The 25,248-nt window shown below is 41.6% G+C and overlaps 1 protein-coding gene across 4 annotated transcripts in view; it reads right to left on the reverse strand.

Moving 5' to 3' along the window:
- CACNA2D3 (calcium voltage-gated channel auxiliary subunit alpha2delta 3) overlaps positions 1-25,248 on the reverse strand; it is a 774,612-nt gene that overhangs the window by 5,896 nt on the left and 743,468 nt on the right. For 3 of the 4 annotated variants that reach the window (XM_077325515.1, XM_077325514.1, XM_077325516.1), the window contains one exon: positions 24,844-24,955. In XM_077325515.1, coding sequence (XP_077181630.1) covers positions 24,844-24,955 — 112 coding nt within the window. Of the gene's footprint in view, positions 1-24,843; positions 24,956-25,248 lie in introns of those variants that run through there. The other variant, XR_013229020.1, reaches the window with a different exon arrangement.

Genomic DNA, 25,248 nt, shown 5'->3' on the forward strand with positions numbered 1-25,248 from the left:
AGAAGCAACTTTCTACTTCGGGCAAATGTGCATACATATTATTCTTTTCCATGTCTAAACCTGAGCTCATAATGGTATAAATCTGAACCAGTAGCTAAGTGAAAAAAGTACTATGGAGATAAAATAATAGCTGGAATACAGGACATCTTAAAAGCTTCCTGCTGCATTTCATACATAATTGCCCAGTTTGATACCCTGTATTCAAGATATTATTGGATTGTTTACTATCCAAAATGAGAGAACATTTAATGTACAAATCCATGCAAAATCCCTTCTGGCAATGGCTTCAAGAATAGATTCAGTGATTATTCACATCAAGTATCTATCTTTTTGCCAGTACTTCTTTCAATACACTAAGTAACAAATTCTATTGTGGAGACTAAATTTAATACAAGGAGATTTAAAAGACCTGATAATACTAACATGAAATACCTTGTTCTGTGATCCCACCCCTTCACTTTTCCAGTTGACTAGCTGTGCAATCTTGATTTTAAAAGGCTAGACTGAAGCCACTCCACAAGCTTATGAAATGCGCTTTTAGAACTAAATAATAATTGCCACCATAATAATAGCATCTCACCTCTTTCTCTTGTGCATTTTTTTCTTGAGTCTCCCATTCTCTCCCCAAAGTTTCTATCCAGGCTTCAAGCACTATGCATTCTGAGGTCAACTAAACAGTCCTTGGCTGCAGATGATCCCAGTCAGCAGTCTAGTGCTAGACCCCACGATGACTGTCATTCCCAAGAAGTGGTCTGGCAGGTCATTAGCGGGAGAACAGAATCCTCTTCATTTACTCAGAGCCAACCCTTTCTACTCTTATACACCATACAGAGACCACACACAGATCTCATTCCACAAACAGAAAGTTGTACAAAATGTAGATAAAACCCGCAGATATTCTCCTACATGCTGTTCACTAAGTATTCCTGCATACATCATATAACAAAGCATTGTCCCATTTCCCAGTCCTTGTGGGCTAATCATGAAATGAAGCTGTAAAGATAAATTTGTTTCTGCTCCCAAGCACTGGGTCATAAGCACAGGATTAGGTTGTCACTGTCAGTTGAGGATGAAAGATGGGGCTGGAGTAGTGCTCAGTCAGTAATCTCCAATGTGCAATTTGTCAGATAAATTTATGTGCCCTTTCTGCTTAGCAGAACAGCAGGTCACAGTTCCTTGGAATATATATTATTCAGAAGTATGCACTGGGTTCCCATTCAATTACACTGACTTCAAAGTTATGATACCTGGGATTGTCTTGTGAGATATGCCAGATGCTTTCTGACCTAATTATTTCTTTCTAAAACAGGACTTCTTTACTTTATAGCCTGCCTTTCTCACAGAGGCTCAAGACAGATTACAAAATAGAATAACAGAATGATTGGAAAGCATAAGACGTCCAACAAAAATGCAAGAAGACTAAGATTACAAAATTAGAAAACAATGTAAACAAAAATTTATATAAGATAAAAAAAGAGTTAAAATACATTGAACATACAAAAACAGTAATTAAACCATTGGTCAGGGAGGAGGGTTCATTAAGAGAAAGCCATATGAAACAAAAACTTCACCTTGGTTGATTCCGCACAACAGCGACTGCACTGGACCACCGCCGATATGGTGCTGTGGAACTTTGTGTTCCACAGCTTACATTTCAGCACCAGATCTATTTCAGTGGAACACTGGAAAATACAGCAGCAGTGGATAGGTTTTACTGCTTGTGTGTGGGGGGGGGCTATTTTGCAGGAAGGTGGGATTATGTTCCGCACAATTCCACTTTCCTGCAAAATAAAAAAAAAAGCCACGGTCCACCACACAGCATGGCAAAGCACCGTGAAGCTGACCGGGCCTTTTGTTGCCCCCTCTGGGCCCTGGTAGCATGGGGGTAGGCAATCCTGGAAGGCCCAGCTCTTCCCTGTCCACATGGGTCTGCTCCAGGGCAGGCCCCATTAGCAGCAGGCTAATGGAATACAGGATCCGACATCTCATCCCCCTCTGTGTCCGGTTCCGGAGAAAGGAGACCAGCCATTGCAGCACAGTCCCTCTAATTCCAGTCCCAGCAAGGCGGTGAACCAATAACTCATGGTCGACCACATCAAATGCGGCCGACGGGTCTAACAACATGAGAATGGCGGAACCGCCTCGATCCAGCTGGTGCCGGATATCATCCATCAAGGCAATCAGGGGAGTCTCCACCCCATGGCCAGGACGGAAGCCAGACTGGTATGGGTCAAGGGCAGAAGCTTCCTCCAAGAATACCAGGAGCTGGTCTGCCGCGGCCTGCTCTACTACCTTCCCTAGAAATGCAATATGTGAGACAGGGAAGTAGCTGGCGGGGACCTGCGCATCCAGGGATGGTTGCCCAGATTAGAAGGGATCTAAACAATTTGCCTCATTAAGGAAAACTTGGGAGTTGTCCACCTACTACTTGTTAAATCGCTTTAGTCAAGAATGGAATATTTGAGAGTGGTTGATAATGATTGAGATTCCTTTTGATATTTCCTCTCCTTGCACTGTATTTGCATAACCATTTATTTGCCCTAGGCTCTTCAGTAAACCAAGTGGTGTTCCAGGCTCTATGGGAAGGGATAGGGTATTTCAGAGTACTCATGTCCACAACCTGAGTCACCCCAGCATTCTTCAGGTCACCAACACCGCAGATCAGAAAATCCCTAAGACCCATTATGCACGGGGGTTTTAGCGCACATTCGGGGTGGAATGGCGGCGACTAAAATCACGGATAACGCACGGAGCCGGCTGCAACCGGCTGCAGCTTCGGTGCATGCCGCCGAAAAAGCCGCGTCAGTGAAACACGGAAGAAAGCGCAGCTTCCGGGTGAGCGGGGCGCAACCAGAAGCGGCGCCCGGATCGGCGCATGCATAATCGGTTACTCTGGGTTTTGCCGCCGTCGCGCCCCGCCCCGTGCATAACCGGTATGCGTCGCGTCTTCCCCCTCCGCGTTTTCCACGTGACCCGAAATCGCCGTTTCGGCGGCCGTGCATAATGGGCCTAAGAGATACCAGAAAACCTCAGGACTGATGAGTTTTGTGGGGAGGACTTCCCAACTCCCAGCCTCACCAGGCAAACTCTAAGCCTAATTTTTGCCAAAATCCACTATTTATCATTAGTGGGTTCCTACCCTGCTTTTGGACATAGCTGCACTCCTCCATTTAGGATTGATAGGTTCCAACACCAACAGGACTCCAGTTCTTTTATGAGTTGTATTTCATAGGAAATGATGCAAGAAGAGGTTTCTCCCATCACTGAACCACTCTGAGGGGATAATTGCAAGAGATGAAATGCTTCTACACAACTAATCTCAGGGCCTGAGTCAACATACTTTTATCAAAGTGTGTGGCTTGGTGTAGTGGTTAACAGCTATAGCCTTTAACCTGGAGAACCAGGTTTGATTCCCCATTCCTCCACATGCAGCTAGCTGATGACCTTGGACCAGTCAAAGTTCTCAGAGTTCTTTCAACCTCATCTACCTCACAGGGTATTTGTTGTGGGGAGAGGAAGGGTGGGTTATAGCAGTGGTCCCCATCCTGCGGTCCGCGGCCCGGTAGCGGGCCGCAAAGGCCTTGGCGCCGGGCCACGGCTTCTTCCCTCCCCCGCCTGAAGCGAGAAGCTCGCCAGGCCGCGAGCAAATCGGCCGTTGAAGTGGCCGATTAGCTTGCGGCCCGGCAAGTTTCTTGTTTCGGGCGGGGGAAGGAAGAGAAGCTTGCCGAGCCGCAAGCTAATCGGCCACTTTGGCGGCCGATTTGCTGGTGGCCCGGAGGGGCTGGGAGGTGAAACCGCGGCCACCGGCATGGCGGCAGCGCAAACGCTCATGCGCGGACTGCCACGCACACATGTTTGCACCCGTGCCAGGCGCAAACGCGCGTGCGCAGCAGTCCGCGCACGCGCGTTTGCACTGGGGCTGCCGCGCATGCGCGGGCCCCCGGGCCGCCCTCTCCCCACTCTCCAGAGCAGCGGTCCGTGGCAGCCAAAAGGTTGCGGGCTGCTGGGTTATAGTAAGCAGGGTATAAAAAACCCAGCTTTTCTTCTTCTCTTTTAACCTGTCTGGGGTTATATGGTCATAAAATTCCATGTTCTGTTGCTAATACCACATAGGTATTATCCAAACATTATTTAAATGGTTACAAAGAAGAAAACCTACAATTTGGAGTGGCAGAGAGCTGTACTGGTCCAAATCTTCCCTAATGAACAAGCAACAATCTACAATTTAAACATAACATACACTTTTTCAGGCTTTTAAGACTAAATTAGAATGTGACTGGCTTATGGTCTTCTCCTTTGACCTAAAGATAATTTAGAAAGATTTATTTTGACAGCATATCCCGCACTATATTTAGAGAACCAATGCTTTCTTACCCAATTTATATGCACAACAATGATTTTGGGAGGCAGGAAACTATTACCCACCTTTTGAGAAGTGATCAAAAGATAAAATAAAGGGATTTGACAAGATCATCCCAAACAGTTGAGAATGAGTTACAACCTGAATCCACTATAAATTGCTCTATAAATTTGATAAATATATTTGTACACAGCTTATACAAAATGAAGGAAAAAAGAAAAAAAATGGCATGCTATAACGGTTAACAATATTAGAGAACATAAATATAAATAAATCTTAGAGAACAATTTAAATGTTTTTTGTTTCTAAGGAATTCTTCTTTTTACTGTTAGATTTTAAAATCTGAAGGAAGAATGTGCTGTGAGTAACTGGTTAAGCTGGGATGCCATTTATGATCCTATCAGTATTGGGGCAAATCTCACTATGAAATCCTATAATAAGTTCTTTTTTTAAATTGAACTCTATATCTGGCTTTAAACTCAAAATACCATCAAATGTTGAATATTTATCTCAACTGTTTCTTGTTTAAATGCAAGAGCTTCTGAAGCAAAGTAATACATTTTTTTAAATGCAAGTCTCTGTCTTTTACAAGTGTAATCAGTGGTATCATCATCTGTTGTATGAATGGAAAGATCATCTCACAATGGATAACAAACCATGCCTAACAAAGATCTTCATACATAAAGATAATATGATTCTTATTCTGTGTTCATCACCTCTGCTAATTTTCAATTGATTCTAGAGCCTGGATTTGTTTATTTACACTGCATATCTAAACAAAAATACCTCAAAATAGTCTCAGCTTTAACTTTTTTTCTCCGAAAAAAAGGTGGATAAGAAAAATTTTCACCAAAAGTAAAGATATAAATTGATAGTTTCCCACCTCTTAGTGTTACATGAAAAAAATAATAATGCAGGAATTAAAGATGGAGTTGCTTATTAAGTAAGCTCTTTTCTTGAGACACTGCTACACTCCTTGCTCAAAAGTTCATATATTTTGGAAAACTGTCTCATATCAGAATGTTTTGTATAGGTATTTTATTATGTCCATGGCCACATCAGTCTTTACACTTATAATGTCTCCTAATTTAAAATTATGCAAGAGAATAGTAAGAACTAAGGGAAATGCTTTGCTTGCACATGCTGGAATCCTGGCAGGGCAGATTGCCAATGTGAAACTGCTATGGGTGTTGGGTAATTTTCATAGGACTGTGGCCCAAAGTACCACTCTACTCCTTCCATGAACTCATTATGGTATTTGTGGGAGGGGGGGGAGCAGTATGTTGGTCTTACCACCCCAAAGGGGGGAAAAGTCTCACTGAGTATACACAAACCTTTTGAATAGTTTAAAGCTGCTTCCTGGACCGTAGCCTTAGTAGCTAAACAAACTGGAGGGCTCATTGAATCTTTACGTATTACATGTGCTCAGCATCTGTAAAAATAAGGCCTTTCCCCCCATGCAGCCTACATGGGCAGCTAACATTGAAGCTTCCTTTTTTAGTGGTTATTGTAGGATCTCATTTCATAGCTGTCACATTTTGTTTTTTCCCCCTATTGTTCATGTAAGTGTACAGGAAAAAAAAAAACAGCACAGGCCCATCAGGATATCATAAACGGAAAATGATGTAGAGCCTAGACTCAAATATCTGTTACTCACATAATTGTCAGTTTCATAAACCAAACCCTAATGGAGTGGAACAAACTTTTAACTGTGCAACATGCAGATATCTGTTGTTCTGGTTTTCAGCCCTTCTAATGTGTTTTCCAGTTTGCTGGCTATACTCCTAACTCACATTTCTCTAATACTCACTTTTTAAACGTTGAATGAGCATACCTTTTCTATTGCTCCCATAAATTAGTCTGTTCGGGTTTCTGAACGGTAGATGAAATAATGTATGGAATCATTTTATATGAATTTGGAATAATAACATGTATGCCAGTAGCTACACAGTTCAGTGTACCTCAACTTTAGATACACAAAAAAGAGAATTCTTTCTGACAGTTCTTGCTGTATGATGCAATTGTGTGAGTTTTCCCCCTTTCAGCTATGTACAGTCTTTGCTTAAAATAGCACCCAGACATAAAATAACAAATCTATGCATTAAAGAAGTATTTTATCCATAGCTGATGTACATCAAATAATCATTGTTCTAGAACTGATTGCAGGTTGCTGCTGAATAAGACGCCTACCATGACAATCATGTTTTGGGCAAACCCATTTGAGTTCTAAACTTGGCCATCATGGCTTCATTTTTCTTAATCTGAATATAAATGATAGCCAGAGATATTGACTTCCTTTCTATAAACATTGTGTTCAAGCAGCTGAAAGCTTGACTAATGGTTATGATGCCATTCATTCCTTTTTTTCATATGGGGTGGTCCTGTGAAGGTATTAAAAAGTTATGGATAAAGATACATAGGGGGATGGAAAGGATTCTAAAAATTAAGTTATCTTTGGATCCTAAATTTATGCTGTTAAGCATCTTTACTCCTAATCTGCCCCAAAATCCTAGAGATTTTTTTTTAATCCAACTGCTGCAGCCAGGCTCTCAGTCGCATCAAAATGGAAACAGCAAGAATTTATGGTCAGATAAAATTAGAGAATTTGCAACAATTGCAAAATTGGCTAGTTTAGTAAAAGAAGGCCATTGGAAGGATTTAATGAGCATTGGGATTTCTTCTTAGAATTTGTGGATAAGGAAAAGTGCATTTTTAAAATTTATATTATAATCCCCACTGTAAAAGAACATTTTTTTTTTCTAAAACACTTGACTAATGGTGCCCAGGTCAATGACAGACTGGATTGGAATGACTGCTCGTCCTTTAGATGCTTTGGGATGCTTGCTGATTTCTCCACCTTTGTTGTGGCAGCCTTGTATCTTCCTCTCAATTCTATCTTAAATAGTTCCACATTAAATTGATTCAGCAAGCCTTGAACCATGTGAATGGGAGAAAACGGCTCCGGTTTTTGTCCTTCTGAAGGAAACCCCAAACATTTTAACTTGGTCTCTAAAGGGTGATAACATTATTCCACTGAGAAGCTGGGTGCACCAACTTGTAGCAGAAACTTGATACGGTTAAATGATAAAGGTGATGCAGTTTTAAATCCCAGCATCCCATGCCCTCATCCATTGTTTGTACTGCATAAGTACAAGTATCAGTAGTCCAGGCTGACCAGTAGTCAGGCCCAGCCTGAGATACTGTGAAGAATTTCCTTGAATAGTCAAAGGCCTGAACCTTCATTGTATATGCCAGGCTGCAAAAACTGAGTTCCCCATGTGTGTGGCATAACAGATGTTATTCCTATAAAATGTATCATCATCCACTCCATGCCCTTTTTTGTATCTTCTGCTTTAAATCGATGTTTGTTGCTTTTATTTTGTTATACTTATAGCTGTGTAAAATTGGTTTATTGTATTAATTGTATACCTTCAGAATTTTGATGTAAAGTGCAGCCTATAAATATCCTAATAAATACATAAATGAAATAAGACCCTGAATTTTAAAAATATTTTTGTGATAGAAAAGGAATGTTTTAATAAGCTCACAAAATATCCCTTCAAAGAATCTGTCATGTTTCAAACACTAATTTATACATTCAGTACAAACGCATTCAAGCATTTTTCCTCTTTGATCTGCAAAGATCATATAATTCTTTAGGATTTATGAAACCTTTCCAAAGTAAACAGTTAAACAGAGGATCAGAGCTAACATATATAGATTTGTACAATTTTTTTGACAACTTGTTGGGCAATTTCAGTTGAAAACCTGATAAACAGATGTGATACCAAGATGCTCTTTTAGATGTATTATAATGGAGAGCATAAGCATACTCGCGCGTGTGTGTGTGGGACAGAGAGAGAGAGAGAGAGAGAGAGAGAGAGAGAGACTTCATAGAACGTTTTCTACTAATATTTTGACAGGGGCCAAAGACAATATGCTCTGAAGACAATGAAAAGTGTTTCACAGATTCACCTATGTAAAGCTATGTGTTCCTTCTGTAACCTGCCACGAGCCTGCTTGGGAGTGGCGGGTAACAAATTTAAAAATAATAATAATAAAGCTGTGATGTTATAGAAGAAACACATAGCTTTATCAGACCATTTATGCACTGGGAACTTCACTGCCCCAGCTCCCGTGCAGGAGCAAAAATCGGGGTCAAATGAGGCGCACTAGGCCAAATGCTCCCCTGTGTGGGTGCAGGAAGAGGTGGGGCAACCTGCCATGACTAAAACTCCAGCCTGCAGACCGGCATGAAACCTCCAGTGCATAAACAGTCTTACAGAAATATCTAGCTAAATGTCAGGTATTCAAAATTTAGGGGGAATCGCTTGTAGTCATACATTCCCACACCACATAGAAATTGTAAATATTAATTCACCAAGTCCAAGCATATACATGATGAGGATCATAATCCTAAAGTACAGCCTAAACTTACCATGTGCTTTTGTGGACTGAGAGGGGGGATGAGGTGAAGGAGGCAGCAGTCCAGCAACTTCATGCTGCCCACAGGCTCTGAAAGCTTGCCCAGGTCTTTCTTGACTAAAAGCTCAGAAATTACTATAATACTCCATTTTTCTTATCAATGCCCATCACCAATCATCACATTATATATTGTGTAATATATAAGTTTTAGCTAGCCTGATCTTGGTGTAATGGTTAAGACTGTTGGCCTCTTAAGTTGGAGAGACAGGTTTGATTACCACACTCCTCCACATGCAGCCAGTTGAGTGACCTTGGGCCAGACTTCTTTGAGCAGTAAAAAGCTGGGTACAAAAAAAAATCTCCTCTTCTTTTTGTCAGATCTCAGAAGCTAGAACAATCAACAAACCAGAATTGAATAAAAGGAAAAAAACCCCACAGAACTGTGAAATAATCTTTTTTATTAAGAATTGTTACTTTGCCTTTGTTCTGGCTTTTTATGTTAACTGAAAAGCTCATGTTTTGAAAATACACCATTTTTTGAAAAAGTAAATAATAAAAATTAAAACTCTTGCATGAGGAAGAAAAAGCAAGACCCACAGTCAGACTTGAACTCATAGTGTTGTCTCAAAGCAAGCTCCTTACTGAACCACCTCAGCTGTGTTGAAGTTTATTGCTTGGAGGCCCTATTCATTAACTTTTAAAAATTAAATAATGAAATGGCTCCTTACAACTGTTTTTTTAAAAGAAAGAAATCCCAGTGTAAAGCATCCACTTCACTTAAAAAAATAAATTGCCAAGAGAGGAGGGAAAAGGCAGGAGAAAAGACCAGAAAGAGGGCAGGCCTGGTGAATGTCCCTCCCCCACCCCCACCCCGTATGAAGCATGTGCAGACTGAGAGAAGGAAGGAGGAAGCAGCTAAAAAAAAGAGTGGGGATCTTGCTAATCCGTTTTTTTTCTTATTATTTTTTTCTTATTAACGTGCAGAGTTAAACTCTGAAATTCAGAGGGCAATCTCTGAGACAGAAGATAGGTGCAAAGTGCAGGTACAGATGTGAACAGGATACCACTCCTATCCAGTAAGAATCGAAATTAAACTGTGAATGCAGAAAGCACCCTGGTTAGTATGTGGATGGAAGACCACCAAGGAAGAATGGCATTGCACTGCAGAGGCAGGCAATGTCAAACCACCTATGAATGTTTCTTGCCTTGAAAACCCTGCAGGGTCACCATAACTCAGTTGTAACTTAAAGGCATTTCCCAGCACCAAGCAAGTTATACAGTATTACAAAATCTAAGGGAGTGAGCAATGACTCACAAATCCTCATACCCTGCCCTAAATGTTGTTAGTCTTTAAGGTGCTACTGGACTCTTGCTCTTTTCTGCTGCTACATACAGACTAACATGGTTACACATATTGATACTACAAAATGATAGCCATAAATATATCAAATTTGCTTTCTCCATGTATATAAAAGGAGACACTTGAAGATGACTTGAACTCATTCTTGGAAGTCTCCATTTAAATCTAATTTCAGATGTGGGGGTGGGGGAATCAGCCAAGCAAAAGGCAGATGCTAATTTTTAAAATTCATTTTTACTCAGTTGATTTGTTTTCCAGTAAGTGACATATCAAAGCGGTACATAATTTTTTTTGCTATAAAAAATCTGATGAAAGGTTTATGTAGCATTTTAAGAAAGATCAAGTATAGTCATTTGGCAAATCTCTAGAGCAACAAATATAAAATGTTAATATCTTTAGCAGCTTATGGTATTGCTCAGCCATAAGTGGTTTATTAAAAATACGTTTTCAGGCTTACAAGTAATTCTAATCATGACACTAATAATATACTCAGGCTGGCGTCATTTGAATCCAATTTGCTTCTTTATTTGATCAATATTGAATGAATATATTTTGCAGAAATTCATTGTAAGCTAGGCATCTACTTGGAATCCTTAGTGGAAAGTTCCCCCACATCTCTGCTTTGATTCTCACATACATCAGCTTCACTAAAATGTCAGCAGAATTTACTTAGTTTTCAGACTCAATGATGTAAAACAATACTTATATATAGACTAAATCGTATGCTTACACATACTTCAGCAGTCATCTGTCCATCTTTTCATCATTTTAAAGACTGGAGTTTCAATTAAGTACCTAAAGGAAAAGTCACCAATCTTTCGTGTACATTTCTTTCCCTTCGTTTCCCAATATTATTTTTTCCCAATATTTCTTGACATGGGCTTATCACTACAAACATTCATTTTGAATACCCCTCTCCACCCAGTTCAGTATATGTTAAAGAGCATCTTACAGTCTCCTCTGAACCTTACCAGACAACTGATGGCAGCAACAGAGAACCAAATTAGATGCCAGAGATACTGCTGTTTTCACTTCCTTATAACATCTTCCTCAAACAAATCATGTCATCATGCTGTGACTCTAGTTACCTCCCACCTGCTTATGATATAAGGCAAGGGTGAGAAATCTCACAGTGCGATGACATCACATTCCACAGGCATGAAGTAGTGGTAGCTAATAACTCCCAAACTATTTCCAAGTCTCACCGAATGTACATTAAGGTGATATATATTTGGAGCTAGAAACTAGCACAGGTAGGCTGAAATCCAATTTACCAGGACTGGAAAAATGGTCATGACATTTGGAAAGAAATAACTTTGTTTAGACTTGTGTGAATTTTAAAGAGCTGAACTTGAGTTTCTTTGATACTGACTCTAAACTTGGACCATTTCAGCATGGAGGCATTAAACTCGTGACACCTCCTGCTTGCAAAAACCTGGTTGGAAGCTGCATGTTTGCTAGTTTCCTGACAGGAGACCCCTCCCACATTTATCCACTGACTCATTGTGGCTTTTTGCCTCCCAACGAAGCAGCAAGGGAAAACAAAACAAACTCCTCAGCTTGTCAATCACCACAAGCCACCAATCACAGTACAACAATTGTTTCAGGGACTCAAACTGCCTTCCCCCCTCCCCTCCACAATTATTTTAAAAGTTTTTTTGGGAATTCTTGGTGTTTTGGTCTCTATTTACATTTCGGTAGATTTGCAAGAAGCTGGCCATGGTAACTGGATCCCAAGGAGTGATTTTGTATGAACAGTAAGGCTTAAAAATGAGGAGCACGGATGCCTAGCTGATCAGGAGAGAGCTGCTTCATCACACGTGTGAAAGAGACTGAGTGAGGTACTGGAGAATGAAGGAAAGTCTTATTTTTTTCATTTATTTAAAATATTTTAAAGCTATCATCCTGAGTAGCAAGTGAGAAAAATAGTTCTCTGTTTGTGGCAAATGGTGAAACTCTTTGTGACTAGGTCTATCTGATTGCTTTGATGTGCAAGAGGCTACTGATAGGACAGATGGAACAACAGAATGGTTTTCAATCGACAATGGTATCAGAGGAAGATGTATTTTATCTTCCTAACTCTTCAATGTATATGCAAAGCATATTATAAGGAAAACTAGATTTAGAGTGAAAATTGGTGGAAGGAACATTAGCAAGTTGAGACATGCAGATGACTTGAAATGACTACTGATGAAGGCTGAAATGAAAATCTCAAAGCAGGATCTCACCTGAACACCAAGAAGACAAAAGTAATGACTAGTGGGGAATTATACAGTTTTAAGGATGACAATGAAGAAATTGAGATTGTTAAAGTTTTTCTATTCCTGTAAGGGACTGTAACCAAGAAAGAAGAGGAGTTGGTTTTTATATGCCACTTTTCTCAAACAAGACTCTCAAAGTGGCTTACAATCGCTTTCCCTTTCCTCTCTCCACAACAGACACCCTGTGAGGTAGATGAGGCTGAGAGAGCCCCGATATTACTGCTCAGTCAGAACAACTCACTAGCCCAAGGTCATCCAGCTGGCTGCATGTGGGGGAGCAGGGAATCAAACCTGGCTTAGAAAACACTGCTCTTAACCACAATACCAAGAAGTTTGAGACCACTTCTGCGTGAGGGATTTGGCTGGCCTCGTTGCCTGTTTGTGCATGGGTCTAATTCCCACTTCCTGATGGAATTGAGCCCCATCCGAAGCTGTCCTTTCTGCTTCATCCAGTAGTGCAAGGAAGAGGGGGCTATTTCACTTTCCTCCCACTCCACACTGTGGCTATCTAATCTGCATGGCTATTAGACCACGTGGGTGGAATCAATTTTTTATATGAATGCAGTAATCAACTGCAGCGCAATAGCTCCGTCTAAAGCAGCACCATTCTTTAAACCATTTAAAAGAGACCATCACAGATCCCTATACCTAGTGACCGTAACATCCTTAACTTAATAGTATTTACCCATTTGAGGTTTCACGCCATGCTGACTGCAGTTCACAGTGGTCAATTCCTCCATATCCCTATGTCTCATTTGTATTTGTGGTATTGAGGACTTTATTCATTATATTTTGGACTGGCTTCTGTACATCTGTACATGGACCTGAGAACTATACCCCACTGCTTGGGGTATAGTGAAATCTGTTGTCATCAGATACCAATCCGCATATTTCCAATAGAGTTGCCTTACTTGCTCTTGTCACCAAGAAGATTAGGTCTAACTATGTAAACAAATTGTCTTGTTCTAACTCCGACTTTGTATTTATAAGTCTTGTGATTTTAGAAACCAACTTTTATTTTATCTCATGTTTTTGTATACTCTGTAGATTTGATAGTATTGTGATGGCCAATGGCTAATACAATATAACTTATCTATCTATTTGGCCACATGGGCCCCACAAATAAACTTTGTTTGGGTCAGGAAGGACTATAAAAAAGGAGGAAAATGGAGGAGAGTTCTGCAATTCTTGTGTCCAACCCAAAGACTGATACAAAGCAAGATACTAGAATATAAAGATGACAATCTGTAAGCATTTGTAAGCATCTCAATAATGATTCAGTGGTTAGTACAAGTCAGTAAGAATTTGTCAAGAATAAATCCTATAACATTTTTTTCCATCATGGCTGGCCTGGTAGATCATGGGAATGCTGTGAATATGCCAAGAAGTGTAATTACTAAAGGGCATTTCATAAAGCTCCCATACTATCTTAGTTAGCAAAGTAGATAAATGTGGGTACCAGTCACAAGGGATGCCTTGCCCCACAGGGCTCTACTCTCCGGGGACTGCTACCATTTTTATTGAGTAATTAGCAGTAAAGGCTATTGGAAAAAAAATACAATGGGGCTCTAGGCAGCCTGAGCTCCCTTTCATTACTCCCCCCCCCCCAGCTCAAGGAAATTAGAGAGTATTTAAATGGAGAGAGGGCTGCACACTTCTTGGCAAGGCAGGAAGGGACTATTTGAGCAGATCAGAATTACACGCTCATTGCTTTAAAAATTCCTCCCAGCAAGACAGGAAGGGACTGTTTGAACAGATTGAGGCCCTGCCTCGTGCACTGCAGGCCATTTCCTTAAACAGTATCTCCCAGTCTGGTAAGGCTGGGAAGGACTTTTTGAACAGAGGGGTCATCCAGAGCTAAGGTGACAGCACAGCTTGACTGTCATAGTCAGTTGTAAGGCAACTGCCCAAGTCCCTTTAAATGCTCTGCCCCCTGCCTGCCAAGGCAGGGCAAGGAGGGAAGCTTTTGAAGGTAATGGGGGCACTGGCCTTCGAGGTGAAGTAACAGCACAACCAGCCTGTCAGGGTCAGCTATAAGGTCAATGTTCCTGGTCAGCAGCCACCTACCTTTCCCCTCCCTCTTTCCCGCTGGGAGTCCTGAACATTCTAAAGTCTCCTGGTGGGCAGGGCTTGTTCTTGGAGGGCTTAGAATGTTCAGCACGTCATTGGGAGCTACGTTCACTAATTTATTGGTAACTAGAGGGAAAGCCCATTTGTAAAAATGGGCGATATCAGGGGCCTGTGGAAGGATGTGGGCCCCCCCTTCTGGCGCGCGTACACGGGAGGGCAGAGGAAATGGCGTTGTCGGGGGCTGTGGTGCAGGTGGCTGTGGCCAGGTGTGTGGGGCAGGTGAGAGCGTCCCGTGGCCATGGGCTGTCTCAGCAGTGGCAGGAAGCCTTACCACGGCCCCTGATGGAGCGGCGGACGTGCGAGGCAGCGGGAGAAGGCGGCGATGGGCAGCGTTCGGGCAGGTGGGCGTGCAGCTGTGGGCGGCGAAGGTAGGCGGTTTCCTGGGGCAGCGGGCCGGGTGCTGTAGAGTCCGGGGGGTTTGGGGGGCAGATGATGGTGAGGGCTGGGGGGGTGGACCCGTATAGAGGTGGGAGGGGGGCAGGAATGGTTGGGGGTGGGTGGGCATGTAGAAGGGCACACTGGGCGGGAGGCATCATGGTCGGTCCGGGCCATAGGGTGTGGGAAATGCTATTTTAAATAGTGGAATCTCGGTGTTACGCATACCTGCATTTGTAGTGGAATCCAGTAGCGTTTCACTCGTTCCCCACAGGTTTCCGGTCTTGCAGGAATCGCTAGAAAGGAAGCGATTTTTTCTGTGCTTGGTCCCACCCCTGCCCATCAATCAAATGAACAGCCAATGGGCAGTTGTTATCATGCTCCGGAAAAGCCCCTTTCCCTTTAAGCACAGTTAAAAAAAACAAAAAACATGTTGCAACGAATATGCGTTGATTCGTTGCAACGGATAGACCCACCTAGCTGCCGTGTGAGCTGGTGATTCATCGTTACCACGCTCCCCCCGAGTGAAAAAAAATCCCTCCCCGCATGGGCATGATTTTCGGCTGAAAATAAAGGGAACTTGCAAACGGGGCTGTGTTGTGCTTGGGGACTTAGGGGAGCTTTAAAGTACTTCTGTGGAGGGACTGTAGCCGGAGAAGCCTTGCTGGGTGAATGAAGCCTCGCTGGTTCGTTGCTTTCCCCGCTCGCCCCAAGAAAAAAAAATGGCAATAGCTTCGCCAGAAGTTTGGAGGAGAGAGCCAGGGGGAGGGACTTTGTTGGAACTGCAACAATGAGAATGCACAGGTCATTTTCGCTAGTGTTGCACATTGTTCGCAAGAGTGTAGCGCTTTTCGGAGGGTGAATCCACTTTTCCCGATTTCCCTAGAAGCGCTACAACAAATCGCTTTTCGTGAAACTGTGGCAGGAGTGTTGCAGATTATGTGTGACGTCTTGCAGAACTGCAAATTAGTAGCGTTTATAATATGAAAGCCTTCTGTTACATTAAACTCATGCGGAAAGGCCCCTAATTACATTTCCCTCTATCCTCTACTAGTGCACATTTACTAAACTATATTGGACAAAAGAATTGGCCCCAGTTCAGCTAAAGCTACTTGCAAATGCAACTAAGTTCCAATTAAACCAACAGAACAAATTAGTTCAAACTAGCCTCATTGCTTTCAATGGGACAGTCACAAGTAATTTTAGCTGAATTGTATTATTCTATTGTGAACACAATAATCTATCATCTGTTTTTAAAACAACATTTGTTTTAATGAACAAGAAATAGTTTACTGGAAAATATGAAAAACAACATAAAGCTATCAAGTTTTGTATTCTTCTTGACAGCCACAGATGCCCAGAAAATATAGGCTGACTTGTTTTCAATAGCTTTTTAAATAGAAGATTAATTTCATAATCAGTGGGATATTGGATTACAAAAAAATATTGATTGGGGCAGCCAAACCACAACCATAATAACATTCTTATACTAATTCCTATTTTCTTTCAGGCTCCTACATTCTCTAAAACCTCTATATTTTGGAAAACCATTTAAAGATTGCAAATCCTGATGTACAAATAATTTTTCATATTGAATGGAAAGAGTAAAGAAACCAATGTGCACAGTTACATGTATGGAACTGGATATGTTATGTATATAAATCATTCATCCCTCACTACTCTTGACTCTATCTCCTCATGCATTCCCTTTCTTGGTAATTCTACCACTCCCAGACATAATTTAGATTTTAGGATCCTGTCTGTTAAGATGATATCACTTGAAGTTGCTGTATTAATAATAATAATAATAATAATAATAATAATAATAATAATAATAATAATAATAATAATAATAATAATAATAATAATAATAATAATAATAATAATAATAATAATAATAATGGAAAAAATCATACAGATTTTTCTGGAAAGCACCATGGAAGTGTTGCACAATACTGGTTACAAACTACTGAACTGGACTCCAATATATTTTGCATCAAAGTCAATGGAAAACATCCAGTAATTTTAATGGGATTTGACTAGACCCTGTGTACACTATTCAGTGTTTTGGAGAAAGTATAGCAGTGTATGAAGACATAATTATGGAGCTCTATACAACACTGTTTCCCATTCTTCCCATGTACACACTCATGTATACAAGCATGCAGTATTGGTTGCCCAGTATGGAGCTTGTAACAACTTTTATTCTATCCAGCCCTTACTGAATGTTTAGTAAAATCAACCTGAGATCTTGACCAGTTTTAATCTATATGAGGAGGACAGCTGCTTAAGAAGGCATGCAGAGACTTCCCTAACTTTTGAGACCTGAAGCACGGCAAGAAGAGAAGAGAACAGGGTGGCCCTATGGAAATTCCTTTGTGCAGGGGGATTACCCCTGTAGGAGACTAGCTTGGATTTTCCAGAACCAAACTTTTTAATGAACTGTGCACTAGCCATGCAAAAACTGTATAGAAATCATTACTGGTTGCTGCCTCTAAGCTTGTCAGTTGATATATTTTGAAACAAATAAATCATCCTGAGCACTCATTATGAGGAATGAAGAAATGCAGGAGTAGAAATCCTCCCATTTCCCTCCACCACTGACTTCCTCTGCAGGCTCCTGCTTCAAATCTCCTCCACTGTTGGCTCCTGCTGGCTCCACTCCTACCAGGACATGATCTGCCTTCCCTGCTGGCTCTAAGTGATTGATTGATTGATTGATTGATTTGTATATGGGTGGATTCTCCTGGTTGCCTTTTCTGCCCTTTGCACCTGGCCCCGTTAACTGCTTTCACTTTTCACATGGAGCCAGGATTTGATTTTTCTGAAAGGTGACTGAAGCCATGAAGCTCTGACTTAAGACAAAAATGAAAGTATGTTATATTCTGATGACAGATTCCATTAAAATTATCTGAGCAGCACTTATACCATGACTTCTGGTATGCTTTATAGCCCTCTGAGGAAGCTGCACCTCCCCAGAAGTCATGCACAATCCTTTGCATGAAACAATATCCATATCAAACGTGTACTCCATATATAATGAAAATAGATTTAGAACATACCTTTAAGATTAATTGGAGTACAATTTTAATGTGGAGGAATTTTCTTAGAAGTGACTGCTCACATGGAAATTATGATGAGTTAATATAAAACCATGGACTATATTTTGCCATGTCAGAAATAGCATGTTTGAATCAATCCTAAATCACAATTTGTAGATTGTTAATGACAGTAATTGAATAAATTGTAGTGAACTGAGTTCCCTTGAGTCTCTAACACTTACTGAGACCCACTGCTTTTGGGTTTACCATTGGTTACATTTAATAATGGGTGCATTGGGATCAGGGTATAACTAACACAGAGAGGTTTTCTTTCCACTATGGCACACAAAATGATTTTCTATGAAAATGATCTTAGTGCATTATTTTTAAAGTGCTGTAATTTTTTGTAAACTTAGTTTCCAACTGACTGTCATCCAAGTACTGCTGAATGATATTATTTCCTCTGACCTGAAATTACCTTTAAAAATATCAGTTGCAAAACGGTATTTCATCTGGAAAGAAATCTTGCCCTGCTAAATTACATAGGGATGAGCAAAAACTGTATTTTTGCAGTGCTTTTGCGGGAGGCTGGTTCATGAACTAATCCAGTTTGTATTGGTTTATGAGCTATATAAAGTTTAAACTCCTGCTTTCTGCTCTCCATGGCTTTCCCCAAGCTACAGAAAACAGGGGTTTTCAAACAGCTGAGCAGCAAGACCACTGCTCAGCTATATGGTTTGTGGTTCAGAGCCATTCAAACCTTGCTTTCTGCTCCATTCAGCTTTTTGTGGGTAAAAGAAAGAAGCTGCTTGGTTGGGAGTCAAAAGCAGGGTTTATAGCTCAGAGCTATTTAAGTCCTGCTTTCTGCTCCCTGTGAAAGGCTGTGGGCAGCAGAAAGCAGGCGTTTATAAACAGCTGAATAGCAGGGACCACCACTCAGCTGTTTGATTTAAATAGGGAGCAGAAAGAATCCTGGAACAGTCTTTACAGGACCAAGATTGACAGGCTGATAGGATAGTAGTAAAGATCTGCACCAAGAGGATGATGAACACTGCTAAGAATTGACACGTGAGCCTGATAAAGAGACTAATAGAAGAAAGTGAAAATATGGGACTATATCCAAATATCAAAAAGACCAAGATCATGACAACTACTAGCAGTAGCATCAAAGTCATGATTGACAATGAGAACATTGAATGTATTGATGATTTCATTTTTCTTGGCTCTATGATTACTCAAGGTGGTGGATGCAGCCATGAAATCAAATGGCGAATAACGCTGGGCCGGAATGCAATGTTAAGCATGAAGTGAATATGGAAAAATAAATATATCAGCCTTAATACAAAATGCCAGTTAGTCAATGCCATTGTCTTCCCCATAACAAGCTATGGATGTGAAAGCTGGACCTGGAAGAAAGAAGACAGAAAATAGATGCTTTCAAATTATGGTGTTGGAGACAAATGCTGCAAATACCATGGACACCAAAGTTACCAACAAGACAGTTTTAGAGAGGAGCCAACCAACTATGTCATTAGAGAGCAAGATATTACGGCTAAAGCTCACTTACTTTGGACATATCATGCGATCAAACTCGTTAGAAAAATGCTTGACATGGTCAGCAGCAAAAGGAAACGTGATCGCCAAAGGATCTGCTGGCTCGACATAATCAAAGCCGATACGGGGATGACCGTATCGATCGACCAATTAAAAGAAGCAGTCATTGACAGAAATGTACGGCGAAAACTTTCCTGTAGAATCACCAAGGGTCGGACACGACTGAACGGATAACATCATTATCAGAGTTGGTGAGAGGGTAGTAGGAGGTAGGGATATTGGACCACAGAAGCTAATGGGAAGAAAAGCCAGATCTAGCAGGAATTGGAGGCAATTTGGTATAGTGGTTAAGAGCTGCATACTCTAATTGGGAGAATGGGGTTTGATCCCTCGATCCCCCACATGAAGCCTGCTGGATCAACTTAGGCCAGCTACAGTTCTCTCAGAACTCTCTTAGCCTTCACAGAACTCTCTTAGCCCTACTTCACAAGGTGCCTATTGTGGGGAAATGAAGGGAAAGGTGATTGTAAGCAGCACTGAGACTCAGGGTAGAGAAAGTGGGATATTAAAAAAACACTTATTCTAAGTGTTAACGTTTTCCTTCACAGGAATTGATCCCATTGTGTTTTCTCACAAAAAATTGTTTTTTGCTTAAAATATATACAGTTTTAAGAAGAAGAAGAAGAAGAAGAGTTGGTTCTTATATGCCGCTTTTCCCTACCCGAAGGAGGCTCAAAGTGGCTTACAGTTGCCTTCCCATTCCTCTCCCCACAACAGACACCCTGTGGGGTGGGTGAGGCTGAGAGAGCCCTGATATCACTGCTCGGTCAGAACAGTTTTATCAGTGCCGTGGCAAGCCCAAGGTCACCCAGCTGGTTGCATGTGGGGGAGTGCAGAATCGAACCCGGCATGCCAGATTAGAAGTCCGCACTCCTAACCACTACACCAAACTGGCTCTTAATATGAACTAGTAGATGTTATTTGGAAAGTACAATTATAAATTAAATGTACTATGGTGTAGGGTCTAGGACAGCGGTGCACAACCTTCCGGCTGCCACGGACCGCTGCGCCGGAGTGTGGGGAGAGGGCGGCCCGAGGCCCCGCGCACGCATGGCAGCCCCAGCAAAAACGCGCATGTGCCGACTTGCCGCGCGCACATGTTTGCGCCCAGCAGGGGCGCAGATGCACGTGTGTGGCAGTCCGCACATGCGCGTTTGCGCGCCGCCATGCCGGCAGCTGCGGCTCCCGCTCTCCACCCCTCCGGGCCGCCAGCAAATCGGCCGCCAAAGCGGCCGATTAGCTTGCGGCCCGGCAAGCTTCTCTTCCCCCCCCTCCCAAAACAAGAAGCTTGCCGGGCCGCAAGCTAATCGGCCGCTTTGGCAGCCAATTTGCTCGCAGCCTGGCAAGCTTCTCGCTACAGGGGGGCGGGGAGAGGGAGCCGCAGCCCGGCGCCAAGGCCTTTGCAGCCCGGCACCGGACCGCAGCCCGCGGGTTGGGGACCACTGGTCTAGGAGACTCCAATTAAAATCCTCACCCTTACTCTGCCATGAAGCTTGCTTGGTGACCTTGGGCTAGTCACATTCTCTCAGCCTGACCTAATTCACAAGGTTTTTGAGAAGGAAATGAAAGAGGGAAGCATGACGAGTACCATCCTGAGCGCAGCAGAAGAATGTGCTAAATAAATGAATAATGTTTTATATATAGAAATAGGATCCATCTCAATGCACTTGAGGTCACTTTTGGTTCATATGAGGAAATGAGGAAGTTGGTACACCCTAGAGATACAACATTAATGGTTAATTTAACACTGAAAATGATGCACTGGTATAAAATGTTCTCTCAAGTGGCATGATGTACTTCATGCCTAAAGATATAATGGCATACTAGAAATACGTTATATAGTCTTAACATGACACACAAATCAGAAAACCCAGATACATGTTGGTCATTAACATTGTGTGCACGTGTATAGCCATTCTAGGGAACAGAATGAGCTGATTATGTTCATGGTCTCCATTAACTTTGGTCAGCAGTGGAACTTCCATTTCCCTTTCAAAGAACTATATTTTTACTACAAATACAAAGCCTCATCTTTAAAACATTAATGTGCATCTGTGGTGGTTCAGTTGCTTTTCAACACACATAGTAGTTACATGGGAGAACACAGTGCAACTTCATGAGTAATGTGTGGTTAAATAGCTTATTACCATCGGGTTTGTACAATGAAAGTGTGTTCTTTTGGTCACATACTTTGATCGAAGTAGCTTCTCCTTAGATCATCCTGAAATACTGCATTTAGAGCCACAATCCCCAATTGCTGACTTTAGGCTTAATGAGCTCTGTGATATATATCATAAAGTGGTCTGGTCAATGTTGCCTAAGACCTCACATGAATAATAAAGCTGCCTTATACTGAAACAGACCATTGGACCATCAAGGTCAGTACTGTCTTCTCAGACTGGCAATGGCTCTCCAGAGTCTTAGACTGGCAATGGCTCTCTAGAGTCTTTCCCATCAACTACTGCCTTGTCTTTTTAAACTGGAGATGCCAGGGACTGAACCCAGAACCTTCCTGATGTCAAGCAGATGATGTACCCCTGAGCTATGGCTCCCCAAAGACCTTTTGCTCTTGAACATATTATTTTTTTAAAGCTTCAAAAATAATTTTACATTTTTGACAAATTATCAAAATGATCTAAAGGTAGTTTCTAGATGAAATCAAGCCTTAACTCTCCCTTTAAGGTTACATGTTTACACTGAGACTATTATACTTTGATCATATTATGAGCAGAGTAGACTCACTGGAAAAGTCAATAAGGTGAGAAAAAAGTTGAAGGCAGTAGGAAAAGAGGAAGACCCAAGAGGAGATGGAGTGATTCAGTCAATGAAGTCATGGCCCTTGATTTGCAGAACCTGAGCAAGTCTGCTAATATTTTGGATATTACTAATTCCTAGGGTTGCCATTAGCTGGAAGTGACTTGATGGCACTTCATACACACAAATAAATTCACATTTATGCATAACATTCCATATGTAACATTCTCATAAAACAGTGGTAACAAAATACTCCACTACGTGTGTGGTGCTCAACTTTCCAGACCTGGGACTCATCGAACACAGAACCCAATGAGCAGCACACACGGCACAGGAAGCCATGTGACTGGATGAGGGCTAGCCAGTGTGAGAAACTCATCAGGATCAATGTCAGAACCATGAGCAGTAATCAAAAAGTGCTGGGAAGAGGGGATGTAAGTCAATCACCAAGAGGTGTAGCTGTCTCAGAGCAAGGTACAAGCAGAGCATGGTTCTCTCTACCACATAGTGATCTTGCCTTGCTATTGTACTGCTGTTCTCAGCATACGTGTCAAGAAAGGCAGTAGAAATTGAGCCCTTGCTCTCTATGCAGTAATGCTGTCCAAAAGGCTAGAAGAAATACAGTTCTACACCAGAAGGGACCCATGTCCCCCCACCCCACCCCAAGAGTCCCAATCCATGGACTGAGGACGAATGCATTAAGGTTTGCTCATTGCATGGTTTATAAGCATATTCCAGTCTTTAGTCCCGATCTGGCTTTCCCTAGCCCCAGGTCACCTACAATGATAGCACTATCGCAGCAGTCATCCCACAATGCCTACTTTTATCTGAAGCCTATGTGTGCACTTTCATTTCCAAACTGTTCAGTTTGGGGCAGGTTTTCTTTTGTTCTTTGTACTTGCAGTGGAGTAATGGGCCAATGTAATGCCCCCATTGATTCCCACTGTCTTATGCAGTCACAAACCCACTGGTTTGCCTATATGTCTTTCCTTTGGGTTAGTTAGCTGTTTTCCTGTGTTAGATTGGTTGTTTTGATTGGCTGTGCTGCCCTTCCTCTCCTTTTTGAATTACAGACAGTAGCTAAAGAATTCAGCATAGCTATGATTATGGCTGATTGCAGAGTTAAAGAAATATTGCTTTAGAAGGTTATTATTGAGGTTCTTCAAAGCACCCTTATGCTAGTCTTGGTCTGTTCAGAAGGAATTTTTTTGTCTTTATGCTCCTTTCATTATTATTGTGCACCCATTTTGTTCACAGAAACTGTGCTTGAGAGCAGGGAAACCAACTGATCCTTCTTTCTTGAAAATTAATGAGGTGTGATAAGTTGGTAAAAGTCACTTGTTTGAAAACTAGATCCACCTCACAGTGATTTAGCAGGGTCCATCTTACTATTGTTGACAAATACATTTTCTGGTTGCATTTCTTTGTGAGTGTAGGGAAACCTCTTTTGGCCAGTGGAGAATGAAGATGCAGACCTGGCTTATCCTTTCATCCAAGGCCAATTGAACTGCTTGCTCCATTGATACCACCTCAGTTCGCCCACCTACAACAGGTTCATCAGGCTACCACCTCTCTCACTGCTGCCCTGGCTCATTCACCTGCACCACACACAGAATTTGAAAATGGCTCACAAATGAGGTGTTCATATGTGCCAAGATGCTTGTTTAGGGCCCTGTGATTGGACATGACAGTTCATTTAGTGTATGGACAGTCTAATGCAGGGTTGTTGGGATGCTGGCCAGCAATTATTTAAAGGAATAATCATCACCCCACCCCAACTGAAGTATGGTGGGTAAAGAACTGTGAAACAGGACAGACATTTGAGACTGCCCCAAAAGCCTTTTAAAGGGAAAAATAGAGAACAACAGGTTTCAGAAAGAGTGAGGGGAAAAAAGAATACTGGGACAGCAATGGAGAGCTGGTGTGGTGTAGTGATTAAGTGTGCCTGACAAGGATATGGAAGACCCAGTCTCATGTGTGATGGAATCTCACTTGGGCCAGTCACGTTCTTTCAGCCTAACCTGCCTCACAGGGCTGTTGTGAGAATAAAATGGAGAAGGGGAAAATGATGTAAGCTGCTTTCGATCACAACTGGGGAGAAAGTCAGGGCATAAATGAATTAAATAAGTAAATAATGAAGCTGGGTGGAAACAAGGGGAGAAGGAAAAAAACGAAATAAAACTGGAATATTAAGGCTGTCTGAAAGATGCCCCAGACACATAGCTGAGGTGATGACAGCTAGCATCTATTGATCCTTCTTTCTTGAAAATTAATAAGGTAGGCGTGATAAGTTGGGAAAGGTCACTTGTCTGAAAGCTAGATCCACCTCAGAGTGATTTAACCAAAGTCTATCTTACTATTGTTGACAAATACATTTTCTGATTAACTGGATAAATGCAACTTTCAACTATGAATGTTATCCTTTACATTCTTATATAATTAGACTTATTACAATATCCACATGCTCTTGCTAGGAAGTTTAGAGTTTTTCTCCTAGTTCTATGGCAGGAAAAAAGTACTTACTTCAAACAGTCATCACAATCAATATTGCCTGTAGTCTCCTTGATAGTTCGTTCAGAAACGAAGGCTGGATATTCGGTGTCACAAGGCTCCAGGGTTTGTTTTAATCTCTGAGCTAAAGCAAATGAGAAAGATTAATGGAATCTGGTTGTAATCTTACTCACTATTTGACAGTGTGATATACAATATCAAACACCTTGCAGTAGATGAAAACATTACTCTGCGTCTGCCACCCTGTGATTTTTATAGGTAATGCATAAAATTTATTTTGTAATTAACGAACCACTTTTATAGTGAGGAAGTCATTTTCTGAAGCTCCTAAAGACTATTCTGAACTAAGCTAGTGTGTCTATCCATGAAAAAGATTCTATAGCACCAAAACATCATGCAAGACAAAAATGAAAGACA

Source organism: Paroedura picta, chromosome 3 (assembly GCF_049243985.1).
Source record: "Paroedura picta isolate Pp20150507F chromosome 3, Ppicta_v3.0, whole genome shotgun sequence".
Classification (NCBI taxonomy): domain Eukaryota; kingdom Metazoa; phylum Chordata; class Lepidosauria; order Squamata; family Gekkonidae; genus Paroedura; species Paroedura picta.